Here is a 24,221-nt window from a genome sequence, read left to right as displayed (position 1 = left end):
TTCTTATCCCGTTTTAAGTACGTAGTTAAATTGAAGCATTTTTACATCACAAATATCTGTGTGGTAAAAATCCGATTACCTAATGTTTGGAAGAAGAAAAATTAAAGTATTATCCATGAAGAACCCCGAAGGAATCAACATAGTGTTTAAGTCTGTCTGCCACAATGACAAGATAATGTTGCTAATGTAGCCTTTTACATTGTTTTATTACTATTATGATGATAACTTGCTGGCTGGACCAGTGCAAACTTTTATTTTTAGACTCCATTTTCATTAACAGTATTCCAGCCATGAATTAGATGTAAGAGAAAAGTCACACAATATAGAATAAAAAAATTTAGTGGTGGTGGCATACACCTTTAATCCTAGCACTCTGGAGGTAGGTAGACAGGCAAGCAGATCTGTGTCAGTTCTAAGCCAGTCTGGTCTACAAAGTGAGTTCAGTGAAACCAGAGATATATAGTGAGATTTTTGTCTCAAAACAGCAACAATAAACAAAAACAAAATAATAAGTACTAGGTATGGTGGTACATGTTTATAATCTGAACACTGAGGAGATTGAGGCAGGAGGATCATGAGTCCCAAGCCAGCCTGGTACACACAATGAGACTATGAGCCAGCCCGGGTGGTGCACACTTTTAATTCCAGCACTCTGGAGGCAGAGGCAGGCTATAGCCTGGTCTACAGAGTGAGTCCAGGACAGCCAGGGCTACACAGGGAAACCCTGTCTGCATAGTGCTAAGATTAAAGGCATGCACCATCACCACCCCGGCACAATGGAATTACCAGCACTGGTGAACTGGGCAGATCTCTGTGAGTTCAAAGCCAGCCTGGTTTAGTGAGTTTCAGGACAGCTAAGCTTCATAGAGAGCCCTCTCCTCTCCTCTCCTCCTCCTCCTCCTTCTCTCTCCCTCTCTCTCTCTCCCTCCCTCCCTCCCTCCCTCTCTCTCTTCCTCTCTCCCTTTTCCTCTCTCCCTCTTCCTTTCTCCCTACCTGCCCCTCTCTCCCTCTCCCTCTCTCTTCCTCTTCCTCTCTCCTCCTTTCCCTTTTCTTCCTCTCCCTCCTTGCCTCCCTCTCTCCCCCCTCTGTGTATTACTTTTCTGAAAACTGCCCAGCAAGGAACTAACCAAACCACTTTGGTAGCTGAGCAATCTCTTCAGCCCCCAAAGCGGTTTTCGAACCAGCACTGCTCTTGCAGAAGACCCAAGTTTGGTTCTGAGCACCCACAGCCTGCTGGCTCACAATTGCCTGTGATGTCTCCACACTCCAAGGGCATTTGTATTCATATGACACACCGAAGAATAATAAAAAGTGAAACTGAAAAAGAAGAAGTGAGGTTTTGTAAAGTATAACCGAGTTATGGGCAAGTTATACTGGATTCTGTAAATTTAATATAATTCAGAAGAAATACTCTGCTTGCCTATATATCAGGCCCTCTGGATGGTGGTCACATGAAGAATGAACAATATGAAGTCCCCTCCTCCTAGAAGGCACAAGATACAGAAAGAAGCTTAATAGCCTGGTGTGGTGGTCCATCCCCAGAACTCCAGCTCTTGGAGATAGGAGAAACAATATCAAATCAGGGACCTAGAAAAGATCTTACAGGAAATGGGTCCCATGAGAACAGCTGGGAGCTGGCATCTTGAGAAGAAGAAGAAGAAGAAGAAGAAGAAGAAGAAGAAGAAGAAGAAGAAGAAGAAGATGAAGAAGAAGAAGAAGAAGAAGAAGAAGAAGAAGATGAAGAAGAAGAAAGCAAAGAAGAGGCTTAGCAAAGGGCAGATGTGGTGGAAGCAAAGGGCAGAAGTTGTGGATGAACACGCAAAGTGGAAGAAGGGTGAAGGAGGGTGTATTGAGAGCTCAGGCAAGAAGCTTGTATGACAGCTAATCTATGCTGTGTTTCCTGTTACTAAAGCCAATGCAGTCTCAACACTGAGCATGAGCACGGTAGCCCATATCTGTAATCCTGCAGGCAAGAGGATTATGAGTTCCAGGCCAGCCTGGGCTATATATAGTAGTGAGACCTTGTTTCAGAAGGAAGGAAAAGAGGGAAGGAACAAAAGAGGAACGGAAGAATGGAGCAGAACCAAACAAGTTAGGTGTGGTGCATGCTTTTAATCCCAGGGACAGGGGAAATCTCCAGTTCAAAGCCATTCTTGGCTTCCTAACAAGTCTGACACCAGCTTGAGTGACATGAGAGCCTGCCTGTCTCACAAAAGACAAAGGGCCAGTCAGAAGGCTCAGCTATTAAAAGTGTTTGTCATGAAAACCTGATAACCAGTGTTCTATCCCCAGAGCTCAGGGTACAGTCATACACATAAGTTTTATATATATATGTGTGTGTGTGTGTGTGTGTGTGTGTGTCTTGGCGTAAATTTGTGCATGTCAGTGCAGTGCCTGTGGAGGCCAGAGACATTGGATCTTCCTGAAGCTAGAATTACTGGCAGTTGTTAGCTGCCCAATGTGGGTTCTGGAACTGGAACACTGGTCTTTGCAAAAGTACACTTAATATCTGCGTCATGTCTCTGTTCCTTAAAATAAAAATTAAAAAATTAAGAAAACACACATATGAGTGTAATGAAGGTCATATAATTATGATGACTAGGGTGGTTTGATGTTAAGAAAGGTTTTTCTAGTTATTCTGGGTGTGCCTGATTCAATCAGTTGAAAGACCCTTTTAAAAAGAATTAATCCCGGCACTTGGGAGGCAGAGGCAGGCAAATCACTGTGAGTTCAAGGCCAGCCTGGTCTACATAGTGAGTCCAGGACAGCCAAGGGTACACAGAGAAATCCTGTCTCAAAAAACAAACAAACAAACAAACAAACAAAAAAGAACTAAGGCTTCCTTGAGGGTAAAACAGAACCCAGGGCAGGATCAGAGGTATGTGCCTTTAGTTGCAGCACTTGGATACTAAGCAGAAAGATTGTGAGTTTGAGGTCAGCCAGAGCTACATTGCAGGTCCCCCTGCAATGAACGAACAGACAAACAAAACAAGTTATCAAAACCACCAAAAGATAACTCAAACACGCGGACTACAGCTTCAGTGGTTGCCCTCCCTGACTGACCAAGAATTTCAGACCAGCTTAGCCAGCCAGCCCTTACAAAGGTGTGAGCCAATTTCCTTACCATAAATCTCTTAACATAAAGAGTTCTTGATGTTTTGAAGGTGTTGATGGTAAGAGCTGGAGCCCTGATTGGGGGACATCTGAACTCTGACCTGGAGGGAAAAGGGGGGGGGGCGCAAAACACATTTTGTTCTAGAAAATGTTGAGAGATCCCCTCTAGCCTACATTTCCTATTTCCAGCTAACTGCAAAGCAGAGGGCCTCAGAGAATTGTGTAAACAGGCTTCTTTGAAGAAACTCTTTACTCACCCCCACCCAAAGGGATGTTTTTGTCTAGTTTCACTTTCTTCTGAGTGGCAGATAGGAGAATCTGAACCCCTCCCAAGTGTTCAGTCATTTCTTTAATCTTGTTCTTGTTCTGAAATAGGGTTCTCACCGACTAGTTCCAGCCTGCCTGGAACTTGTTCTGTAGATCAGGCTGGCCTTGAACTCACAGAGATCTACCTGCCTGTGCCTCCTGAGTTATAGGATTAGCTGGGTACTACTGTGGGGGACATTTCTTTCTTCCTTTCTTCTTTCCTTCCTTTCTTTTTGTTTTTGTTTTTGTTTTTCGAGACAGGGTTTCTCTGTGTAGCCTTGGCCATCCTGGACTCACTTTGTAGACCAGGCTGGCCTCGAACTCACAGCGATCTGCCTGCCTCCCGAGTACTGCGATTACAGGTGTGCGCCACCATGCCTGGCTTGGCATTTCTTTTTAAAATAGTTATTTTTGATTAATGTGTCTTTGTGTGGCTATATGCACATGAATGCAGGTATCCTTGGGGGCCAGAGGTTTCAGATGCTCCTGGAGTTGGAGTGAGAATTGAACTTAGGTTCTACAGAAGAGCAGCAAGTGCTCTTAATGACTGAGCCATTTTATTTTAGCCCTCAGTCACTTGTGTTTTAGGTGTCTCAGGAGGAGCTTTGGATGAAGTGCAGCTGGCAGCCTCTGGACTACAAGAGATGAATAAAGCATGACCTTCAAATTGAACATGGTGGTACATGCCAGTATTCCCCAAACTCAGAAGGCAGAGACCAGAAGATCACGGGCCTAAAGCCAGCCTGGGTTACATTGTGAGGTCTTGTATATAGATAAACAAATACCCCCCCCACCCTACCCCCCCCCCCTACAAAAAAAGCCCAAACCAGAAAACAGAAACCTATACCAGGGCTGGGAATATAGTACAGTGGTAAAACACTTTCCTAGCATCTGAGAGGCCTTAAATTCAATCCCCAGTACTGCAAAATAAATCAACACTTTAGTTTGTTTAGCACAACACCATGCCCCCAGATGGATGCATAGGGAAGAGTGCTTATGGTACAAACATGAGGACCTCAATTTTTTTTTCTCAAGACAGGGTTTCTCTTGTAGTCCTGGCTGTCCTGGCCTCATTTTGTAGACCAGGCTGTCCTTGAACTCACAGAGATCCACCTACCGCCACCCCACCCCCACCCCAAGTGCTGGAATTAAAGGCATGCACCACCACTGTTTGGCTTGACTGCTTTTAAGTATCACTTATTCCTCTGAGTAGGGTCAAACACCTCCTCCCCCCACCAGGCATCCAAATGTGTTCAATGGTCAAACGCACCCACACAATGATGTGCATAACCATACAAACACAAACAACACACCCAGATCATGATAAGTTTAAAAACAAAGCCATCAAACCAAAGCATGGTCCTTTTCCTTACAAAGCTTGCCAAACCGATTAGTAAATGATCAGCTATAGCAGCAGGGGTAGGAGGGGGTTACTTCAGAACTTTCCTTTTCTATTGTAACTGTGGCTCTGTGATAGAGTGTTTCTCTAGCATGAAAAAAGTCCTGGGTTCCATTCCCGGAAACACACACACACACACACACACACACACACACACACACACACACACACACACACCAAAGTGCAATCCCAAGGTTCAGGTGGAGAAGGTAAGACAATAAGGTCCAGCTTTGGCTGTATAAGACTCTGTCTTTAAAAACAAGTAAACAAACGGGGTGTGGTGGTGCACGCCTTTAATCCCAGCACTCGGGAGGCAGAGGCAGGTGGATCACTGTGAGTTCTGAGTCCCAGCCTGGTCTACAAAGCGAGTCCAGGACAACCAAGGCTAACACAGAGAGACCCTGTCTCACACACACACAAAAAAAAAAAGATGGGAGGGGAGATGGGGAAGAACTGGGAGGAGTAGAGGGATGGGAAACCAGAATCAGGACCATCATCTCTTTTCCGGGTCCATCTCTGACAATGGGGCACGTAGGGGAAGTAAAGAACTTTCTTTCTAAATAACATAAAAATCATGATTTTGCTCCTTTTCTTAAAATTATTCCTGTTCAGTTGGGCGTGGTGGCGCATACCTTTAATCCCAGCACTCAGGAGGCAGAGGCAGGAGGATCTCTGTGAGTTTGAGGCCAGCCTGGTCTACAAAGTGAGTCCAGGACAGCTAGGGCTGTCACACAGAGAAACCCTGTCTGAAGAAGCCAAAAAGAAGAAGAAGGAAAAAAAGAAAAAAAGAAAAAGAAAAAAAGAAAGAAAAGAAAAGAAAAATTATTCCTGTTCTGAAAGATTTTTCTCATACACATAGGTTTTTTTTGCTTTTTATCATAGTTGGGATTGAGCTGAGTGCATTTTGGTCTAGGGTTCACAGAGTTTATTTCTCACATTTGTATGTGTCACTGTGTATGGCCGATCATAGGGAAGGAGAACCATCTCAGGATTGAAAAGGTGATAGCTGTCATCAGATGAGCACAGCAGCAGGTGCTTAGCTTTTATGAGCTGCAGTCTTGTTCTGGGATAAGTGTTGACCTATATGGGATGTTTAAATGATATTAGAAGGACTTACTTGCAACTCAAAATGCTGAAATGGAAACGATATTTGTTAACTGTGGTGGCACAGCCTTTATCAAGCCAGTTCTTGGGAGATAGATATGAGTGGATCTCTGTCAGCTCAGCACCAACCTCATCTGCCTGGCCACACCAGGCTAATAGTGAGATCCTACTTCATAAATAAATAAAGGAAAAAAGAAAAAAGAGAGAGAGAAAACCAGGTTCAGTGGAACACATCTAAAATTCCAGAATTCAGAAGCTTGTTGCTGGAAGATCACTAAAGTGCATTAAAAAAAAAAAGAATCTGTTTTGGAGACAGGGTTTCTCTGTGTAGCCTTGGCTGTCTTGGACTCCCTCTGTAGATTAGGCTGGCCTTGAACTCACAGAGATCTATCTGCCTGCCTCTGCCTCCTGAGTGCTGCTGTTACAGGTGTGCTCTGTAATTCCAGAAAAAAATATGTTTGAAGACAGAGTCTTTTGTAGTCAAGACTTGCATTCAAATTACTATGTTGCTTAATGTATCTTAAACTTGATGCTCCTGCCTCTACGGGTGCTAGGATTGTAGGTGTATGCCACAGCATTTGGCTGTATTTGGTGCTACGGATTGAGCTTCATGCATGCTAATGCAAATACACCACCAAGTGAGTTTTATCTTTAGCTCCCACCACTAACCATTGTTTTCTTTTAAGCCAATAGAGGGTTGTGTGTGCCTATAATTCCAAACTGTGTGATGGGGAAAAGATGGTCTTGAGTTCAAGGCCAGCCAGCGGGGCTTCATAATGCGGAGGTGGGTGACATCATGAAACCCTTTTCTAAAGCAACAACAAAAACAACCAAAAAGCTAACAGATCCTCTAGTTCAACCTATTTATTAAGGTATGTATTTAGAGACAGATTTTTTTTTTTTTTCTAGCTAGCCTGATCTTCAAAGCGCATCTAGGAGAGCCAAGGTTACACAGAGAAACTTTGTTTCAGAAAAAGAAAAAAGACTGGCCTTGAACTCAGAGATCTGGCTGCTTCTGCTTCCCAAGAGCCGGGATTAAAGTTGTGTGCCACCACACCTAGCTCTTTTATTTTCTTTAAAAGGTATTTGTTTAATTTTTAAAACTTTAATAAATGATATAAAATATATATTATATAGTGTGTTAAGTTTCTCCTTCATACCTAGATTCCTTTCTAAGTAAAAGGTTCCAACAGCTCTATTATAAAGGTCAGAGGGCATGCATATTTGTTTAAAAAAAAACAAATTCAAGGCTGGGCGTGGTGGCACTTGTCTTATTTACAGCACTTGGGAGGCAGAGGCGTGTGGATTTCTGTGAGTAGAGCCCATTGTGGTCTACATAGCAAGTTCCAGGCCACCCAGGGCTATGTAGTAAGGGTTTATCTCAAAGGAAAATAATAATAATAATTGCATGTTGCAGGAAGCTCTTTGTCCCAGGCCCCAGATGTCTTATTTACTTCATCTTGTGCCTCACAACCTAATGAAAGTCTCCAATTGTTTGGTTGGTTTTGGCCCAGAAAGAGAAAATGGAGGTCTAAATCAGCTTGGAGGGAAGATGGGCATAGAAAGGTTGTTTGCCCTTCATGGTATTGATGAGCCAGAGGACTGTCTGAAGACCGGGGATGTCCTATTGAGATAGGAGCAGAGACAGCAATCAGTGGTCCTGAACCAAGGCTGAATTTGCTTTCTAGGAAACTTGGCAAAGGTCTTAGGGGCAGAACTTCCCCTTTCACCATAATTCTTTGAAAAATCATTCTCCTGTTAACACTTGGCATAAGGCCATAGGTTGGTAAGCTGCCTAGGTGAAAGTGGAGAACATTTGAGGCAAACCCTGGCAGAGTAAACAAACTCCAGAAGCTGCTCCCTGGGAAGTTGATACTGATTTGGAGGTTAATGGGTACATGCCTGTAACTGCTGAGGCTAAAGGAAGAGGAACACAAGTTTTTAGGCTAGCCTGAGGTACAAAGTGAGACTCTGCCGAAAAAAGAAAAAAGAAAAAGGAAGAGGAACACAAGTTTTTAGGCTAGCCTGAGGTACAAAGTGAGACTCTGCTGAAAAAAAAAAAAGAAAAAGGAAGAGGAACACAAGTTTTTAGGCTAGCCTGAGGTACAAAGTGAGACTCTGCTGAAAAAAGAAAAAAGAAAAAGGAAGAGGAACACAAGTTTTTAGGCTAGCCTGAGGTACAAAGTGAGACTCTGCTGAAAAAAGAAAAAAGAAAAAGGAAGAGGAACACAAGTTTTTAGGCTAGCCTGAGGTACAAAGTGAGACTCTGCTGAAAAAAAAAAAAAAAAGGAAGAGGAACACAAGTTTTTAGGCTAGCCTGAGGTACAAAGTGAGACTCTGCCAAAAAAAAAAAAAAAAAAAAGGAAGAAGAAAATTTAAAAAAAAAAAAAAAAAGAAAAAAAGGATTTTGAGGTTCCCCCCCCCCCCCCGACGTGATTCAACATTTCCTCTTCTGGGTCTATAGCTATATGAGATGAGTGACCAAATTGTAAGGGTCCCTACATTTCTGTGTTCTTTGCAGCTTTGTTCATAATATCCAAGATATGGAACCAACTTAGATGTCTACTAATAGGCAGATGAACAAAAATGCACTCCAGGCTGGGCTTGGTGGTGCATGCCTTTAATCCTAGCACTCGGGAGGCAGAGACAGGGGGATCACTGTGAGTTCAAAGTCAGCCTGATCTACAAAGTGAGTCCAGGACAGCAAGGCTAACACAGAGAGACCCTGTCTCGAAAAATCAAAACAAACAAAGAAACAAACAAACAAAACAACAACAAAATGCACTGCATATGCACAGTGGAGTCATTTTTTTTCTAGACAGGGATTTTCTGTGTAGTCTTAGTAGTCCTGCACTTGCTTTGTAGACCAGGCTGGCCTCGAGCTCACAGAGATCTGCCTGCCTCTTCCCCGCTGAGTGCTGGGATTACAGGTGTGTGCCACCACACCCGACATGAGCAATGGAGTCTTATTCAACAATCAAGAATAAAGAAATTAGGTGATTTATAGGAAAATCAATAGATTCAATGATTAGTATGTTTAATAAACACAGAGATCACCATGTTAAATGAAATAAACCAGACTCAGAAACTCAGACATGTCACAAATCCTACTCACTTGTGGAAGCTAAAACAACACTCTTTATTATTAAAAGATGAAAACTATACTCAGAGAGGCAGAGGCAGGCAGATCTCTGTGAGTTCAACGCCAGCTTTGTCAACAAAGTGAATCCAGGACAGCCAAGGCTACGCTGAGAAATCCTGTCTGGTGGGGCGAGCAGTGGAGAGGAGCAAAGCTGGAGAGATGTCGGTTAGAGGTTAGGAGTAGTGATATGCAGGATGAAGAAGTTTAGAGATCTAATATACAGCATGAAGACCATGTAGTTAGTAAAATTATACTGGAGCCAACAAGATGGGTAAAGGTACTTGCTTCAACCCTGAAGACCCAAGTTCAGTTCCCAAGATGTACAAGGTAAAAGGAGAGAATGGAGTCCCACAAGTTGTCCTCTGACCTCTACACATCTATGTCATGAGCATGCATGTACACACAATTTTTAAAATGTAATAAAATATACTATATTCAAGATTTTTGTTTAATAGTTAGACTTCTTTCTTTTTCTTTTTTTGAGATAGGGTTTGTTCTGTGTAGACATGGCTGTCCTGAACTCGCTTTGTAGACCAGGCTGGCCTCTATCTCACAGAGATCCACCTGGCTCTGCCTCCCTGCGTGCTGGGATTAAAGGCCTGTATTGGGACTGGAGAGATGGCTCAGCAGTTAAGAGCATTTTCTTGCATCCTTGTTGCTATGACTGAAGTTTGGATCCCAGCATCCGCATTGGACAGCTCACAAACAGCAAAGGATCTGACACACTCTTCTGGCCTCTTCAGACAGACAGACAGACAGACAGACAGACACACACACACACACACACACACACACACACACACACACACACACACACTATGTGCTCGGCTACACTTTCCAGGCTACCTTTTCCTTTAAACCTCTATGGTGAAGTAGGATGGGAAATTCCAGTCTCTTTTAATTAAGTCTGCTTCTAGCAAAGAAGAGAATGAAGAAAGAGCAGGAGTCTGAGTGTCAAGGAAACAAACAAGTCAGGGTGCTGGCCAGGGTCTAGGAAGAGCCTGCTTGCCTGTTCCTGAAAGGTAGTGATCCTCCACTGAGCAGCAGCAGAGCTTCCTGCTTGCAAAAGAAAGGCCGGGAGGGTGCAGGCTGCTCATGTTCCTTTTGAGAGGAACTGACAGAAGCCAGTTTTGCCTGACAGGAATAGATATTTGGTGGAAACAGGGCCCTCAGTCTAGTTCCTAGTTCCAGGAGCTCTGTGCAAGCTTAATTAGTGTCTGTGGACCAACTGCAAATGGGGCAGCTTCATTTGCACTTGTTAAGCTTGTACAGCTAGGGGTGTGGGGTTTTAAGGCTGCCTTTTCAGCACCACCTCATTAATCCTCACAGGCGCAAAGGGAGGCAGCAGACTCAGTCATCTTCTCTTTAGAGTCACAAAGAGGTGGAATGACTTGAACCCCATCATATAGCAAGTCAGCCACTGAGCTGAAAATAGAGGCAAGCTGTGATTCTGGGGTGAACTCAGTCTACAAGCCATCCTTGCTTTGATCACTGCAGATACAGAGATCTTCCTCCTGCAGGGAACCTGTATCACCTTACTCTCTGTTCCAGGCTCACCCTCTGCTTAAGGAGTTTTTAGGGGAGAGGGATAAGACAGGGTTTCTCTGTGTAACAGCCTTGGCTGTCCTGAAACTCACTCTGTAGACCAGGCTGGCTTCGAACTCACAGAGATTTTCTTGGCTCTGCCTCCCTGAGTGCTGGGATTAAAGGTGTGCACCACCACTGCCTGGCCCTGCTTAAGGATATTGTAGAGCCAAGCATGATGTCGCGTGCACACACACACACACACACACACACACACACACACACACACACACACACAAACACACACACAAACACACACACACCTGGCATTCATGAGGCTAAGGCCACCCTAGGCTATATGTAGAGAGGGAGATTTTATCTCAAAATTAAAAGTGTGGAATACTTGTCAGAATGGGTAAGATAAAAAACTCAGAGCTACAGAGATGGCTCAGCGGTTAAGAGCACTGACTGCTCTTCCAGAGGTCCTGAGTTTAATTCCCAGCAACCACATGGTGGTTCACAACCATCTATAATGTGATCTGATGCCCTCTACTGGCCTGCCAGTGTACATGCAGGCAGAGCACTGTGTACATAATAGTAAATAAATCGATCTTTAAAAAACTTAAATGAAGGCGGGCGCAGTGGCACACGCCTTTAATCTCAGCACTGGGGAGGCAGAGGCAGGCGGATCGCTGTGAGTTCCAGGCCAGCCTGGTCTACAAAGCAAGTCTAGGACAGCCAAGGGTACACAGAGAAACTCTGTCTCAAAAAACAAACAAACAAACAAACAAACAAACAGAAACAACAAAAAAAAAAGCCCTTAAATGACAGCACATGCTGGCGAGGATGTGGAGAAAGGGGAACACTCCTCTGTTGCTGATAGGTGTGCAAACTTGTACAATCACTTTGGAAATCAGTCTGGCTCTTTCTCAGAAAATTGGGAATAGCTCTACCCCAAGACCCAGCTATACCACTCCTGGTCATATACCTGAAAGATGCTCCACCATACAACAAAGACATTTACTCACCTATGTTCATAGCAGCTTTATTTGTAATAATCAGAATCTAGAAACAACCTGGATGTCCCTCAACAGAAAAATGGATAAAGAAACTGGTGCATGTACACAATGGAATACTACTCAGCTATTTAAAAACAAGGAAGTCATGAAATTTGCAGACAAATGGAAAGAACTCGAAAAGATCATCCTGAGTGAGGTCACCCAGACTCATAAAGAAACACATGGTATATACTCACTTATAAGTGGATATTAGCCACATAATACAGGATAACCATATTACAATACACAGACCTAAAGAAAACAAGTGACAAGGAGGACTCATAGGAGGATGTTTAAATCTCAATCAGAAGAGAAAATAGAATAGACAGCAGAAGCAGTTGAAGAGAGGGAACAAGGTAGGAGAAGGAGTTCAGAGAGATATGAGAGTGGAAGTCAGACTTTGGGAGAACAGAGGCAGGAGGACAGAAGACCTGTAGAGAAAATAGAAACTGTGGCCAGGGGCAGCTCTGTGACAAGCTGGAGACCTAAGTCAGGGTAGGCTCCTGGGAGGATATGAGGGGGACTCTAGCAGAGACTTATACTAGCAGGGGCTGAGGAGACTGAAGAGGACTCTCTTTAACTAGACAAGACTCTTAGTAAAGGGAGGGGAACACCAACCCACCACAAAAACTTCCACTCAAAGTTTACCCTGCCTACAAGATGTGCAGGGATAGAGCAGAGATTGAGGGAATGTCCAACCAATGCCAGACCCACCTCATGAGAGAGAAGCAACCCCTGACACTATTAATGATACTCTGCTATGCTTGCAGACAGGAGCCCAGCAGAATTGTCTTCTGAGAGGCTCCAGTAGCAGCGCTTTGAAACAGATGCTGAGACTCACAGCCAAACATTGGGCGATACAGAGGGAGTCCTGTGGAAAAGTGGGAGGAAGAGCCGGGTGTGGTGGCGCACGCCTTTAATCCCAGCACTCGGGAGGCAGAGGCAGGTGGATCACTGTGAGTTTGAGGCCAGCCTGGTCTACAAAGTGAGTCCAGGACAGTCAAGGCTATGCAGAGAAACCTTGTCTCAAAAAAAAAATTGAAAAAAAAAAGAGACAAAAAATATAAACCTTGACTGGCTTTGTTTTTTCTTCCTTTTGTTTCAATTTCATTACTTTGCATACATTTAAAGAATACTTAAATGTGTCAAATAACTCTGGCTACATTTCCTTGCCTAACTACACGGCATCCATCTTCATTCTCAACTCCTAGACATCCTTTGACAGACATGACGTGTCTACTCTGTTTCTAGCAGATGAATGAGATGAGCAGGAGGCACAGACCCCAAAGGGAGGCTGTCTAGGACTGGTCTGTTTCTGAAAATCTGACCCAAGCCAGGTGTGCTGGTACATGCCTGTAATCCCAGCATTTGGGAGGCAGAAACAGGTGGATTGCTGTGAGTTGGAGGCCAGCCTGGTCTACAGAGTGAGTCCAGGACAGTCAAGGCTACACAGAGAAACCCTGTCTCGAAAGAAAAAAAAAAAGTGAGCCTCCCTGTCTCCAGTCTCTAAAGCAGTGGTTCTCAACCTTCCCAATGCTGTGACCCTTTAATACAGTTCCTCATGTTGTGCTGACCCCGACCATACATTTACTTCATTGATATTTCATAAGTGTAATTGTGCTACTGTTATGAATCATAATGTAAACATCTGTGTTTCACAGTGGTCTTAGGCAAGCCCTGTGAAAGGGTGGTTCGAACCCAAAAGGGTCTCAACTCACAGGTTGAGAACCACTGGTCTACACCCTTAGTGTTAACTTTTACACAATTTTTCTTGTTGTTGTTGTCTATTCACTTTACATCCTGGTTGTAGCCTCATCCCTCCTCACCTCCCACTCCCACCTTCCCTCCCTCTCCTCATTATCCTTCTTCTAGTCCTCAGAAAAGGGGAGCCTCCCTTCCCATCCAGTCAAGCTTCATCAAGTCATATCAGGACTGAGAGTGTCCTCTTCCCCTGTAGCCTGGCAAGGCAGTCCCACCAGAGGGAAGTGATCAAAAAGCAGGCAACAGAGTCCCTATCAGGGACAGCCCCTGTTCTCCTTATTAGGGGACCCACATGAAGTCTGAGCTGTCAGTCAGCTACATCTGTGTAGGAGGCCTAAGGCCAGTCCATGCATGGTCCTTAGTTGGTGCTTCAGTCTCAAGCAAGCCCCTCTGGGTTCTGGTTAGTTGGCTCTGTTGGTCTTCTTGTGGAGCTGCTGTCCCCTCCATGTCCTTTTCTCCTTCCTCCCACTTTTTTTTTTTTTTTTTTTTGGTTTTTCGAGACAGGGTTTCTCTGGGATTAAAGGCGTGTGCCACCACTGCCCGGCTGGCAGTTTATATTTTTCTCCATGATTTGTTGTTGTTTATGGTATTTCGGGGATGAGTTGTTAGAGATGACAGAGTCTCACAGAGATGACAGAGTCTCACATAGCCCAAGCTGGTCTTGAACTCCTGTCTCCACACCCTGAGTACTGGGATTATAGGCATGAAGCACCACACCCAGATTTTTTGTTGTCATGTTACTTTTGGCATCGAGATATCTTTATTTTAAAATAATTACTATGTCATACAAATGATATTTTCCTTCCCAATCTTTTAAGACAATCTCATGAGTCAGGAATATGAGGCACACTATAGTGCTTGGATATGTCAGCCAGCATACTGTCACTTACCCCTTGCAGACTCAGAGAGGCCAGGTTGAGGATCATAAGTGTCCCTATAATGTGAGCAGATGGGACAGGGTAAGGGACTACTTGGAAACTGGTATGCATATTTTGAGTGTGGCTTTAGAGGACACCACTACCGTTTTCACCGATATCCATGTACATAAGCTTCTGCCACCTCTGGCTCTGTGAAAGGCAACTGGCACAGGCACAGGCTGGTTGAGAGAGGTCAGGGGCAGGTTGGCTTCCAGCATCTTGCATTTCACACTCTGTGGTTATCCACACCTGCGGCAGTCTGCCTAGTCCCAGAACAATAATTACTCGCCCTTTTCCGATGAGTGTGGCTGCGCTCATCACTCTGTATCCATGAGAAGTGCTTTAAATGTGGGGCCAGGCTGAGTACTGTCGGGTAACAGTTGAAAGCATGGACTGGGTACAAAAACTGGCCAGTTATCATCTGTGGGATAGTGAGTAAACCTCCGTGGGCTTTAATTTTCTTCTCTGAGAAGTGAAGGTGGATGATTATTACCTCTCTCATAGGAATGTTGTGAGGATAAAAAGAGATCATGCGCTGCTCCACGCTATTGTGAAGCCGCTTACCCCTTGCTAAGCCCGCTGAGGAGTCGCCATGAGCAAGGCCCACCCTCCTGAACTGAAGACATTTATGGACAAGAAGTTATCATTGAAGTTAAGTGGTGGCAGACATGGACAAGGAATACTTCCGGGGCTTTGATCCCTTCATGAATCTTGTGATGATGAGTGTGTGGAGATGGCAGCAAGCAGGCAACAGAATAACATCGGAATGGTGGTCACACGAGGAAATAGCATCATCATGTCAGAAGCCTTGGAAAGAGTCTAAACAATGTTCAGCAGAGGGGCCCACATCCCTCCCCGAAGAGCCTGTTTGATTGTGATGTAGAATTGGGTCATGTACATTTTCATATGAAACTTTTTGCTAAACAAACTTTTGTGATACTCAGAAAAAAAAAAAAAAGAGAGAGAGAGAGATCATGCATGTAAAAGGCACTTAGGTGAGAGGCTAGTATACAGCAAATGTCCATTCAGGGTTGTTTTTTTTTTTAATTTAAGGGCATGGGGGATTTTTATTACATTTGTGTGAATATCCGTGTGGGCATGCCTGTGTCTACCATATAAGTCCGAGGGATCAAACTCAGGTCACCTGATCTGGCAGCAAATGCCTTCACCCACTGATGCTGTCTCCCAAGTGTGTGTGTGTGTGTATGTGTGTGTGTGTGTGTGAGTTTGTGTGTGTTGAAGAAGGGAATAAGAATAAGCCATCAATACCAGGAGGATAGGGCATCACAGACAAGAGAGCAGGGAAGCTGCAAGTGAACTCAACCCTTGAGGACTAAGTCCAGTCGAAAGCTACAGGCTTCCACTAGAGCATGTCATCATGAGGGACTTGGTACATGGATATGTGGGCACCTGTAGTAGGCACTGGCAGCACGAATGCTGGTGAAACGAGCAGACTGTCCCTGTGAGAAGGCACCCTGTCATCATCCCACCTAATTGGGGCTTGCAGCAGGATGAGGTTTTCCACTTGAGAGGTCATTGTAGACTCAGAGTTGGGCCCTCCAAACTCACTTCCTCCTGCTCCAGGGAAGATGCCCTCCTTGTTCCAGATGCTCACCCACAGACTGGCTTTTGGGCTGCAGGATGAGGAAGGAAGGGGATAGTTATTTCTCACGTCCTATTGGCTGCTGGGAGAGATTTCACCCTAAGTTACAATAAACGTATGCCCCTTTCCAGGGCTGGCAATCGATTCTCTCCTATCCCTTTGGCAGCAAAAATTCTGGCTGAGGCAGGTCTTTTCAGTTCATAGCGGATGAAATTGCCTATTATCCACAATGTCTTGACAACAGCTTGAAAAAAAATTTGACTGTGCCAGTCCCACCAGCACTCTGGGCCCATGCCAACAGTCTGAACCTAGTTTCACTTAATTGGCTGAAGTCAGAGAGGCAGGAGTCAGGCTCTGCAGGAGTTGCCTCTGGTGGGTTGGTTGGAAAACATCAGCTCTAGGTCCCAGCTCCAACCCAAGATGGCCAGGAAGATGCTGGTGGCAATATGGTCTCTCCCAGTGCTCTATGCTCCTGAAGGGAATGAATGGCCTTGGGTCCACAGAGAGTGAGACCAAAAATCACCTCAGGGGAGGTTCAGAAGCTTAGGGAAGTACTTGGTGAAACTCAGCTGAATTAATGGGACACTGGGCTCCCACACCTGTGTTGTTTTATTTTCAGGCAGGGTCTGCTATACAGCTGTAACTCACTGTTTAAACTAGGATAGGCTCGAACTTGTGGTTCCAGCTTACTAGGTGTCTGGTTTCCAGCTCCCTTCCCCTCCTCCCTCTCTTTCTCCTCCTCCCCTTCCTCTTCCCCCTCCTCCTCCTCCTTCTCTCTCTCTCTCTCTCTCCCCTTCCCTCCCTCCTTCCTCCATCTCTCTGAGACAAGGTTTTATATATTCTAAGCCTAGCACACAACTCCTTTGCCAGGATGTCTCTGAACTGATTCTTCTGTCTCCACCTCCCAACCAAGTGTTGAGTTGAAATTATAGACAGGCAGCTATCATACCCATTTTCTTAAAAAAATGTCTTTCTTTCTTTCTTTCTTTCTTTCTTTTCTTTCTTTCTTTCTTTCTTTCTTTCTTTCTTTCTCTCTTTCTTTCTTTCTTTCTTTCTTTTTCTTCTTTCTCTCTTTGCATATGTGTGTCTGTATGTGCATACATGCAATAGTGTCCACAGAGGCAAGAAGTGTGTGTCAGATCCTCTGGAGCTGTGGTTGCAGGTGGTTACAAAGCCACCTGACGTGGGTGCTGCGAACTGAACTAAGGTGCCCTGGAAGGGCAGTACATGCTTTTAACTGGTGAGCTATCACTCCAGTTCCTATGTCCACCTTTCATGCAGTGATGGTGATTCATCAAACCTGGGGCTTTGTGCACACTAACAAGTACTCTACCAACTAAGCTACCAGCTGTAGCCCTCACCTCTACTTTTAATAGAATGCCAGGCTGCACAGCCAGGTCTCACTGCACTACCCTGGATTACTGATTCCCAGAGCAGAATGTGCCCTTTTTATATTGAATAAAAGACCAAAGGGGCTCTTTCATGATAGTCATCTAATTTGACATCCGTTTATACAACAGACCTTTTTGAAGACTTACTATGTGTGCAAGTACCCAAATGTAGAACAGAGTAAGGTCATTAGGCCCCAGCAGTGTGATCAGTGCAGGGCCATGAGGGGGTCCCAAGATCTGGACTGTTCTTTGTGTCATTTGAGTGTCGGCCAGCTTCAGTTTATATGAGCATTCCACTACATCCAAGCTGTGGTCATAGGGCAGTATGTCTAAGTGGCAGCATCCAAAAAAGTGTCCATATTTCTTTCATATATGCCTTGGGGGAACCTGCAGAGTGGCCCAAGCTTGCTGTGCTGCTCTGGCTCCTCCTCTCTATCATTTGCTGCCAAGCCTTTTAGCCAGGACCTTTGCAGACATAACAGAAGTAAATCTTTGCAAGAAAGTGACTCCTCTAGGCCACTGTATATGGTGCCATCGGGGCAACGGGGCTGGATGGCGCTGAAATTATCAAGTCATGTGCCCTTGGGGTTATCATCATCCAGAAGGATTTTTTCCCCTACCTCATCATGATTGAGTGTGCAGAGAGATAACCTGTCTGCATTTGCACAAAGGCACCTCAGAGACCACTGGGAACCTGTGTTTAATGAGAAAAGTCAAGAGAACAGGAAGAAGTAAAGAATTATTTTTTATTTTTTTCTTCCTCTGTATAGCTCTGGCTGTGCTGGAACTCACTCTGTAGACAGGTTGGCCTCGAACTCGTAAGAGATCTACTGCCTCTGTATCCCAAGTGCTGGGATTACAGGTGTGTGCCACCACCACTCCCCGCCCCCCTTTTGGTTAAGTAAAGATTTCTTAATGTTAAATAGCTTTGACAAGCTGGAGAGGTTGACCGTGCTTTGGGACCCTGATGCTTCTGTCCTATCTAAACCAACCCCACTGTCAGACCCTTTGATGCCCAAAGACCAGATTACACTGTGCTTTACTCTAGCCTCAACCCTTTGTTCTTGAGGTCACAGCCATGCTGGCAAAGTAAACTAGAGGTCCCATAGCCAATGGAAAGTGGTAAACATCTTGTACCATGTGGCAATCAGATGTTCTCCAAGAGAAGCAAGGAGGATGCTCTGTGTGTTGGAGGGGCTTGGGAAAAGTGGGATCCTTATCTCTCATAACCCAACTGAGCCCATGTACCAGGGGAGGAAGGTGCAGGTGGAACAAAGAACTGATACCAACCAGCAATTCAAGGACACAGGACATCCACAGAAAGGCACCACAAAGACTTACTGGGATCATAAGATGAATAGATTTAATCATTCTTGTTTGAAAAACAAGACATAAATTAGTGTAATATATAGAATTTATATATTTATGTAGTATATATACTATATACAGACATTAGAAAATGTTCCCTCTCCACAAGGCTGAGGGAGAGGTGAATGGCAGCGATGAAATGACAGAGGCAGGCTCTGAGTGGCAAAGGTATAGGATCAAGAAGTTGGGAGAGGAGGAAGACCATGCCAGCAGTATGCTGGCATGGTTGTGGGGGAAAGGGTACCCCACTGGCTGCATCTCTGGCCCATTAAACATCTTGGTCCTGTGGGAGGAGAGGCAAGGGAGGGGGGCTGGCTTCTGTAGAAGGGGGCCCCTCCTCCTTGCTGGGAGACTGCCACTCAGGAGGCTTTATTGCGCTAGGATCACCAAGGATAGGCAGGGGCTTGGCACAGTGTACATCTTATAAAACTCACATAAGAACGAGAGATTTCACATAGGCCTCTCACACAGTGATGAAAGAGAGACCAACGCTGGGTGGGAGGGTGCGGGAAACAAGCAGCTATGGAGAAGTGGACAAGAAGCAATCTATACAGAAGAAACATTGGCTTTCTTTGTTCCCTACAGTGGGACAACTGTAGGGACTCCGTGTCTTCACTCCCAGGAGGGCTGGGGACAGGGGTGATGGCAGCAGCGGCAGCAGCGGTGGCAGCGGTGACAGTGGTAGTGGTGGTGGTGGTAGCAGTGGCAATAAATGAGTGTCAAGGAAGATGCTAAACAGTGTGAATTCCCTTCCAGATGAGTCCAGAGAGGGAGAGAGAGGTGCAGGACTGCACCGGGTAAGGCGCTCAGCTTCTTTTCTTAGAGAGACAAAATCCACAGGGTCAATACACAGCCAAAAGCATATACTCAGGATTAACATATCACGCTAGCTTCCAGAAGTTTAAGATATAGTCATCGACACCCCACCCCTCCCCCCCCCCCCCCACCCCCCATCCCAATCCGTAGCTACGTCAAACTCCTAAGGACAGTCTATCTGGTTGAGATGTTGAGAGAAGAGCCACGCACCTCTGGCAACAGCTCCTGCACAGGGCTGGGCTGAGCCGGGCAGGCTCTGATACCTGCGCTGGGTCACCCCAGAGCAGACATTCTCACCAGGTACCTTACCCAAAACAAGTGAGGTGATCTCAGAGGCTTGCTCCCTAGTGGACTGAGCTGCCCTGCCCATCAGTGAAGGGCAGGGCACTTTGGGGATGGCTGGTGTGGAGCTACAGAACCTGGGGGCAAGGGCTCCCAAGGCTGCCAGCCAGTTGTGCCAGCCACTGACAGCCAGACATGGCTGTATTCTACACATATCCTACCTGGGCACTGGCCCTTGAGTTGGCTCCTGCCAGATACAAGGGAGCCCATGGTGGATGGGCGCATCTGGAATGAGTGCCCTCTCTCCTTGGCTTGGCGCTATGGCCTACAGCTACTGCCACTGTCCTCTGTGGGGCAGCAGATGCTAGGAGGAGCTCGAGGTCCTAGCTCTCTCGGTGCCCCAACTCAGAGCAGGAGGTGAACCTGATGTCACCTATCAGCCCCAGAGAAGAGATAAAATACAGCTCTGTGGTGGGCGTAATGGCAAGGGACCTTTGCCCTCACAGTGACGCCCAGAGGCCAGGAAGGGGTGAAGACACCCAGGGCGGCAGCTAAGCCTGCAGCCCTTAATAGAGAGCCTTAGTCTAGGGCATTAGCCTTGGAGACTGATAGGCTCTTGGACCATGACTGGCCCAGGAGACACACACACTCACCACGAGATGCAAAGACCACAAAGCTCAAACCTGGGGCTGTGGATGGGGAGGGGACTAGCCTGGGAAAGTGCCCTACTTAATAAGGGTTTTTAAGGAGTGTGTGAATGTGCTCATAACAGTCGATGATGGGGAGCCTGGTGGATGCCCTGTGGCTGCTGGCAGCGGTGGCAGTGGCAGCGGTTGCTGCTGCTGTTGTTGTTGCTGCTGCTGTTGCTGCTGCTGCTGCTGCTGCTGCTGCTGCTGCTGCTGGTTAAGGTTCCGGGCCGTAGACTCTTCAGCGGCACGCAACAGGAAGGTGTAATTCCTCACTACCTCTTCTACTTTGGCCAGCAGCTCTTGGCGCTGGGCCTCTGAGCGCACAATGAACACTAGCCGAACAAAGGTCTCAATGAGGCTGCTCAGCACCTGGAAGCTGCCGGTGATGGCCGCCAGCATGTGAGTAGGGCTCTTGTCCACATTGGCAACACGGCGGCAGGAGGCCCTGAGCTCCTTGAACTTGAGAGCTAGCTCAAGCTTGTACTCAGAAATCTGAGAGACATAGGGCTTGGGAGCACGGGCCTCGGGGCTGGCCACACACTGCCGCAAAACTGTCAGCAGCTCATTGGTGTCCAGACGGGCAGCCAGGAAGCCATCAGGGAGGCCATAGGCATGGGCCCGCAGGGCATTGATCTTAGCCAGGCTCCCCTCAAAGGTGGACACCCGAAGGTCGATCTCCTGGGTGTGGGGGGCCTCCGGGCTGCTGCTGCAGGTGGCAGCATCCAGTACCTGCAGGGTTCTGCTCACCACAGGCACCACCTGGTCATCCAGTTTCATGCCAGGCAGAATCTTCATGGGGATGGAATAGGAGAGCTCATCCTTGCCATCGCTGGCATCATCTGCCATGTCACACTTGCGGTAGTAGAAGCAGTAGCGGATGGAACAACACTTGCTACTTTCACTGTCCTCATCCAGATCAGCTGGCCTCCGGTATACCTCCTCTGGCAGTGAAAACACAGCCATCTGCCTGGGGCCTTTGCTTTCAGGGGCCACTTGGACATAGGAGGGATCTCCTAACGTTGGTGACTCTGCACACTTGCCTTTTGGACCTAAGCCTAGTGGGAGGCCTGTCTCTATCTCCTTGACCTCTCTAGGCAGCATTCCCAGGGGTGGGTGCGGGTAGACATCTGAGGTCAGTGAGGCCCTGTCACCCTGGTCCAGCTCGCTGATACTGTAGCGACGCATCAGTTTCCTGTAGTTGGGATCTCCCAAACACTCACCCCCGGAGGCACACGTGGTCAGGCATGAAACACCACTCTCAGGATCTGACCGGCACTCACGGGACTCCAGGCTGATGGAGCGGATGCGCTGGACATTGATGGGACTGCTAAGGCTTAAGCCTGGGCCAGCCTCTGGCTGCCTCTGGGTAGGGGGAACCCTCTCCCTTTCCCGGAAGCCAGGCACTGGGGTCTGGGCAGCCTGTGGCCGACCCCCTCGGCAGATGCGCTTACAGTCACAGCTGCGTCTCTGTTCCCGAGACATGCCAGGTCCCTGCTGCACAGGGCTACTGCGTAGCTGGCAGCTGCAGCGGCCAGGGGCTGGGGGTTGCAGGTACTCTGTGCCTGAAAGCTCCCCCTGGCTTGGTGGCTTTAGAAGTTCCTCAAGGAACTCCAATTCATACTGCTTTACCTTCTGCAGCTGGGCCTGTCGTTCGTCCGTCTCTTTCTTCTGGCGGGTAGGGAAGGTGGCAGAGAATAAGTTGCGTAGTCGGAAACGACCTTGGGATGCCTTGGGCTTTGTGGGGCCTTCAGAGGCTGAGTGGGCTCCATCCAGGGTTGTTTCAAGCTTTCGAGAGGGCATGGTGCTAACTTGCCGGGTGGTGGCCAGAGGCCTCAGTGGGCTCTGGCCTCTAGGTTGGCAGCTGGGGCTGGGGCCTCGGGACTGGCTGCTGGGGCTGGGGCCACGGGGCTGGCAGCTAGGGCTGTGGCTTCGGGGCTGGCAGCTAGGGCTGTGGCTTCGGGGCTGGCAGCTTGGGCTCGGCAGAGCCATGGGATAGCCAGCTCGGGGAACCAGGCTGGTCTCTTCAAGCTTGCTGCTTTTGGATGTGCCCTCCAGCTGCCCTTTCTCCCCCTGGCCCAAGACTGTGCTCTGCTTGTTAGGGGGAGGCTTAGCACCCTCTGGCCCACCCTTGCCTGCCACCTCCCCAGGGGCTTGCTTGCCCACTGAGTCTCGACTCACTCTTGACAGATAGCTCTTGGGAGGGAAACTTTGAACAGGAAATCTGTCTTCTTGTGGGGAAAGGTGGAGGCTGTCAGGCCGGCTGCCTGTGGATACTCTGGGGCTGGCAGAGGCCTCTGAGCCCAGCTGCTGTTGAGAATTCCGTGTGGTCTCTGGAACCCCAGGGCTCATTTTAAACTTCAGATTCTTGCTGGCACTCGTACTCATCAGGCTAATGTCTGGCCTGCCCATGGTGACCTCTGGCCTCCCCATGCTAGCCTCCAACCTTCTCTCTCCCCTGTTGGAGGGTGCTGCCAAGGCTGTGCCAGGAGTGGCTAGACTCTTACTGTGTACCACCTGCTGTAAAGCAGCCGAGATTATGGCTGGGGTCACACTGCCTTTTGGGTCCAGGATAAGTTTAGGGCTCAATCTGACTTCCTTGGGCAGGTTTTCCCTAAGCTCTGAGACCTGCTCTTCACTGAGGGAGGGTGTGGCGGCCCTCAGTGACATCTCTAGGCCTGCCCTGGTGTGGCCTGGCCCTTTGTCCTCAGGAACTGGAGGAAGCAGGCTCAGGCTCTTCTGCTCACTAAGCTGTGGTGACAGTGCTGGGTGCACTGCCAACGAATATGTTCTGTCTCCCTGCACCTGGGTTTCTGACTGAGGCAGCTTTCTCCGAGCGCCAGGGGGGCCAGGACTCTGGCCAGTAACAGCTGGTTGGAGGGATGGGCTGGGGTCTGGGGGCCCAAGAGCATAAGGGGCGGTGAGCACAGCCTGAGCTGCACAGCTCTGGATCCTGAAGGGCAGGTCCTTCCTGGCTAGGAGGCTGTCCTTGTTGAGGTGCTGGGCCAGGAAGTAGGTGGTGTTTTGGTGCTTCATGGCCGACATCATCTCTGACATATCTGTGAGCTCTGAGGAGTTGGTTTCATGGCCTGAGTCCAGCGATGATTCAGGAGTGATTGTGGCCAGCACAATCAGACCTGGAGGAACAAGGATGGGACTTGTCACATTTATTGACATCCAAGTCTTTCCCAACCATATCTAGAGTGTTCATGGAGAACACCCTAGGTAACAGCAGTATTTCAAGCCGGAGGGTGGGGGGGGGGGGGGGGGGGGGTGGGGGGAACCGGGCAAGTCTGAGAAAACTATATGGCTGAGGAGAAGGAGCCAAGAAGAGCACACAAAGAGGAGGAACAAGATGTGAGAAGGGGGTGTGAAAGGTTGAAATCCAAAAAAGAAGATCTGGGCAGTTGGGTGGTAAATTAACATGTAAAACAGCATGCCAATCAACGTTCTTTTTTAGATTCAACAGCTAGGCAATTTCGGTTAATGGTCCTGAAGAGAGTTGCTAAAGAGGTGCTGCTGTTCTGGTCCTCATCTGGCCAGGCCTGACTACGGTCCTTGCAGCTGAGGCCATTTAGCTGTGCTTCTCCTCTCCCTGGCAGCCATGTGGCCCTTGGACCTGAAAACAACCAGTTTTGGAGCAACAGATGATGAATGAAGACAAATGCCAGCCTGGGTGGGGGCCAAACATGCAGGAGCTAGCAATGATAATGGATCCCTCATGTATAGAGAAGACAGGCTCCCTTTGAT

General features: G+C 47.3%; 1 protein-coding gene and 1 pseudogene across 5 annotated transcripts in view; one reads left to right on the top strand and one right to left on the bottom strand.

The window, feature by feature from the left end:
• The first annotated feature begins 14,917 nt into the window (after window positions 1-14,917).
• On the top strand, window positions 14,918-15,148 carry LOC127185797 (small nuclear ribonucleoprotein G-like; annotated as a pseudogene).
• A 4,498-nt stretch (window positions 15,149-19,646) lies between these two features.
• The window catches only part of Frmpd3 (FERM and PDZ domain containing 3), a 151,634-nt gene continuing 147,059 nt past the window's right edge, over window positions 19,647-24,221 (bottom strand). For all 5 annotated transcript variants that reach the window (XM_051141715.1, XM_051141717.1, XM_051141718.1 and 2 more), the window contains one exon: window positions 19,647-23,608. In XM_051141715.1, coding sequence (XP_050997672.1) covers window positions 20,511-23,608 — 3,098 coding nt within the window. In that variant the 3' untranslated portion in view covers window positions 19,647-20,510. The remainder of the gene's footprint in view (window positions 23,609-24,221) is intronic.

The sequence above is a fragment of the Acomys russatus genome, chromosome X, assembly GCF_903995435.1.
Source record: "Acomys russatus chromosome X, mAcoRus1.1, whole genome shotgun sequence".
Lineage (NCBI taxonomy): Eukaryota > Metazoa > Chordata > Mammalia > Rodentia > Muridae > Acomys > Acomys russatus.
Note: the sequence above shows the minus strand (reverse complement) of the source record. Positions and strands in the feature narration are given on the sequence as shown.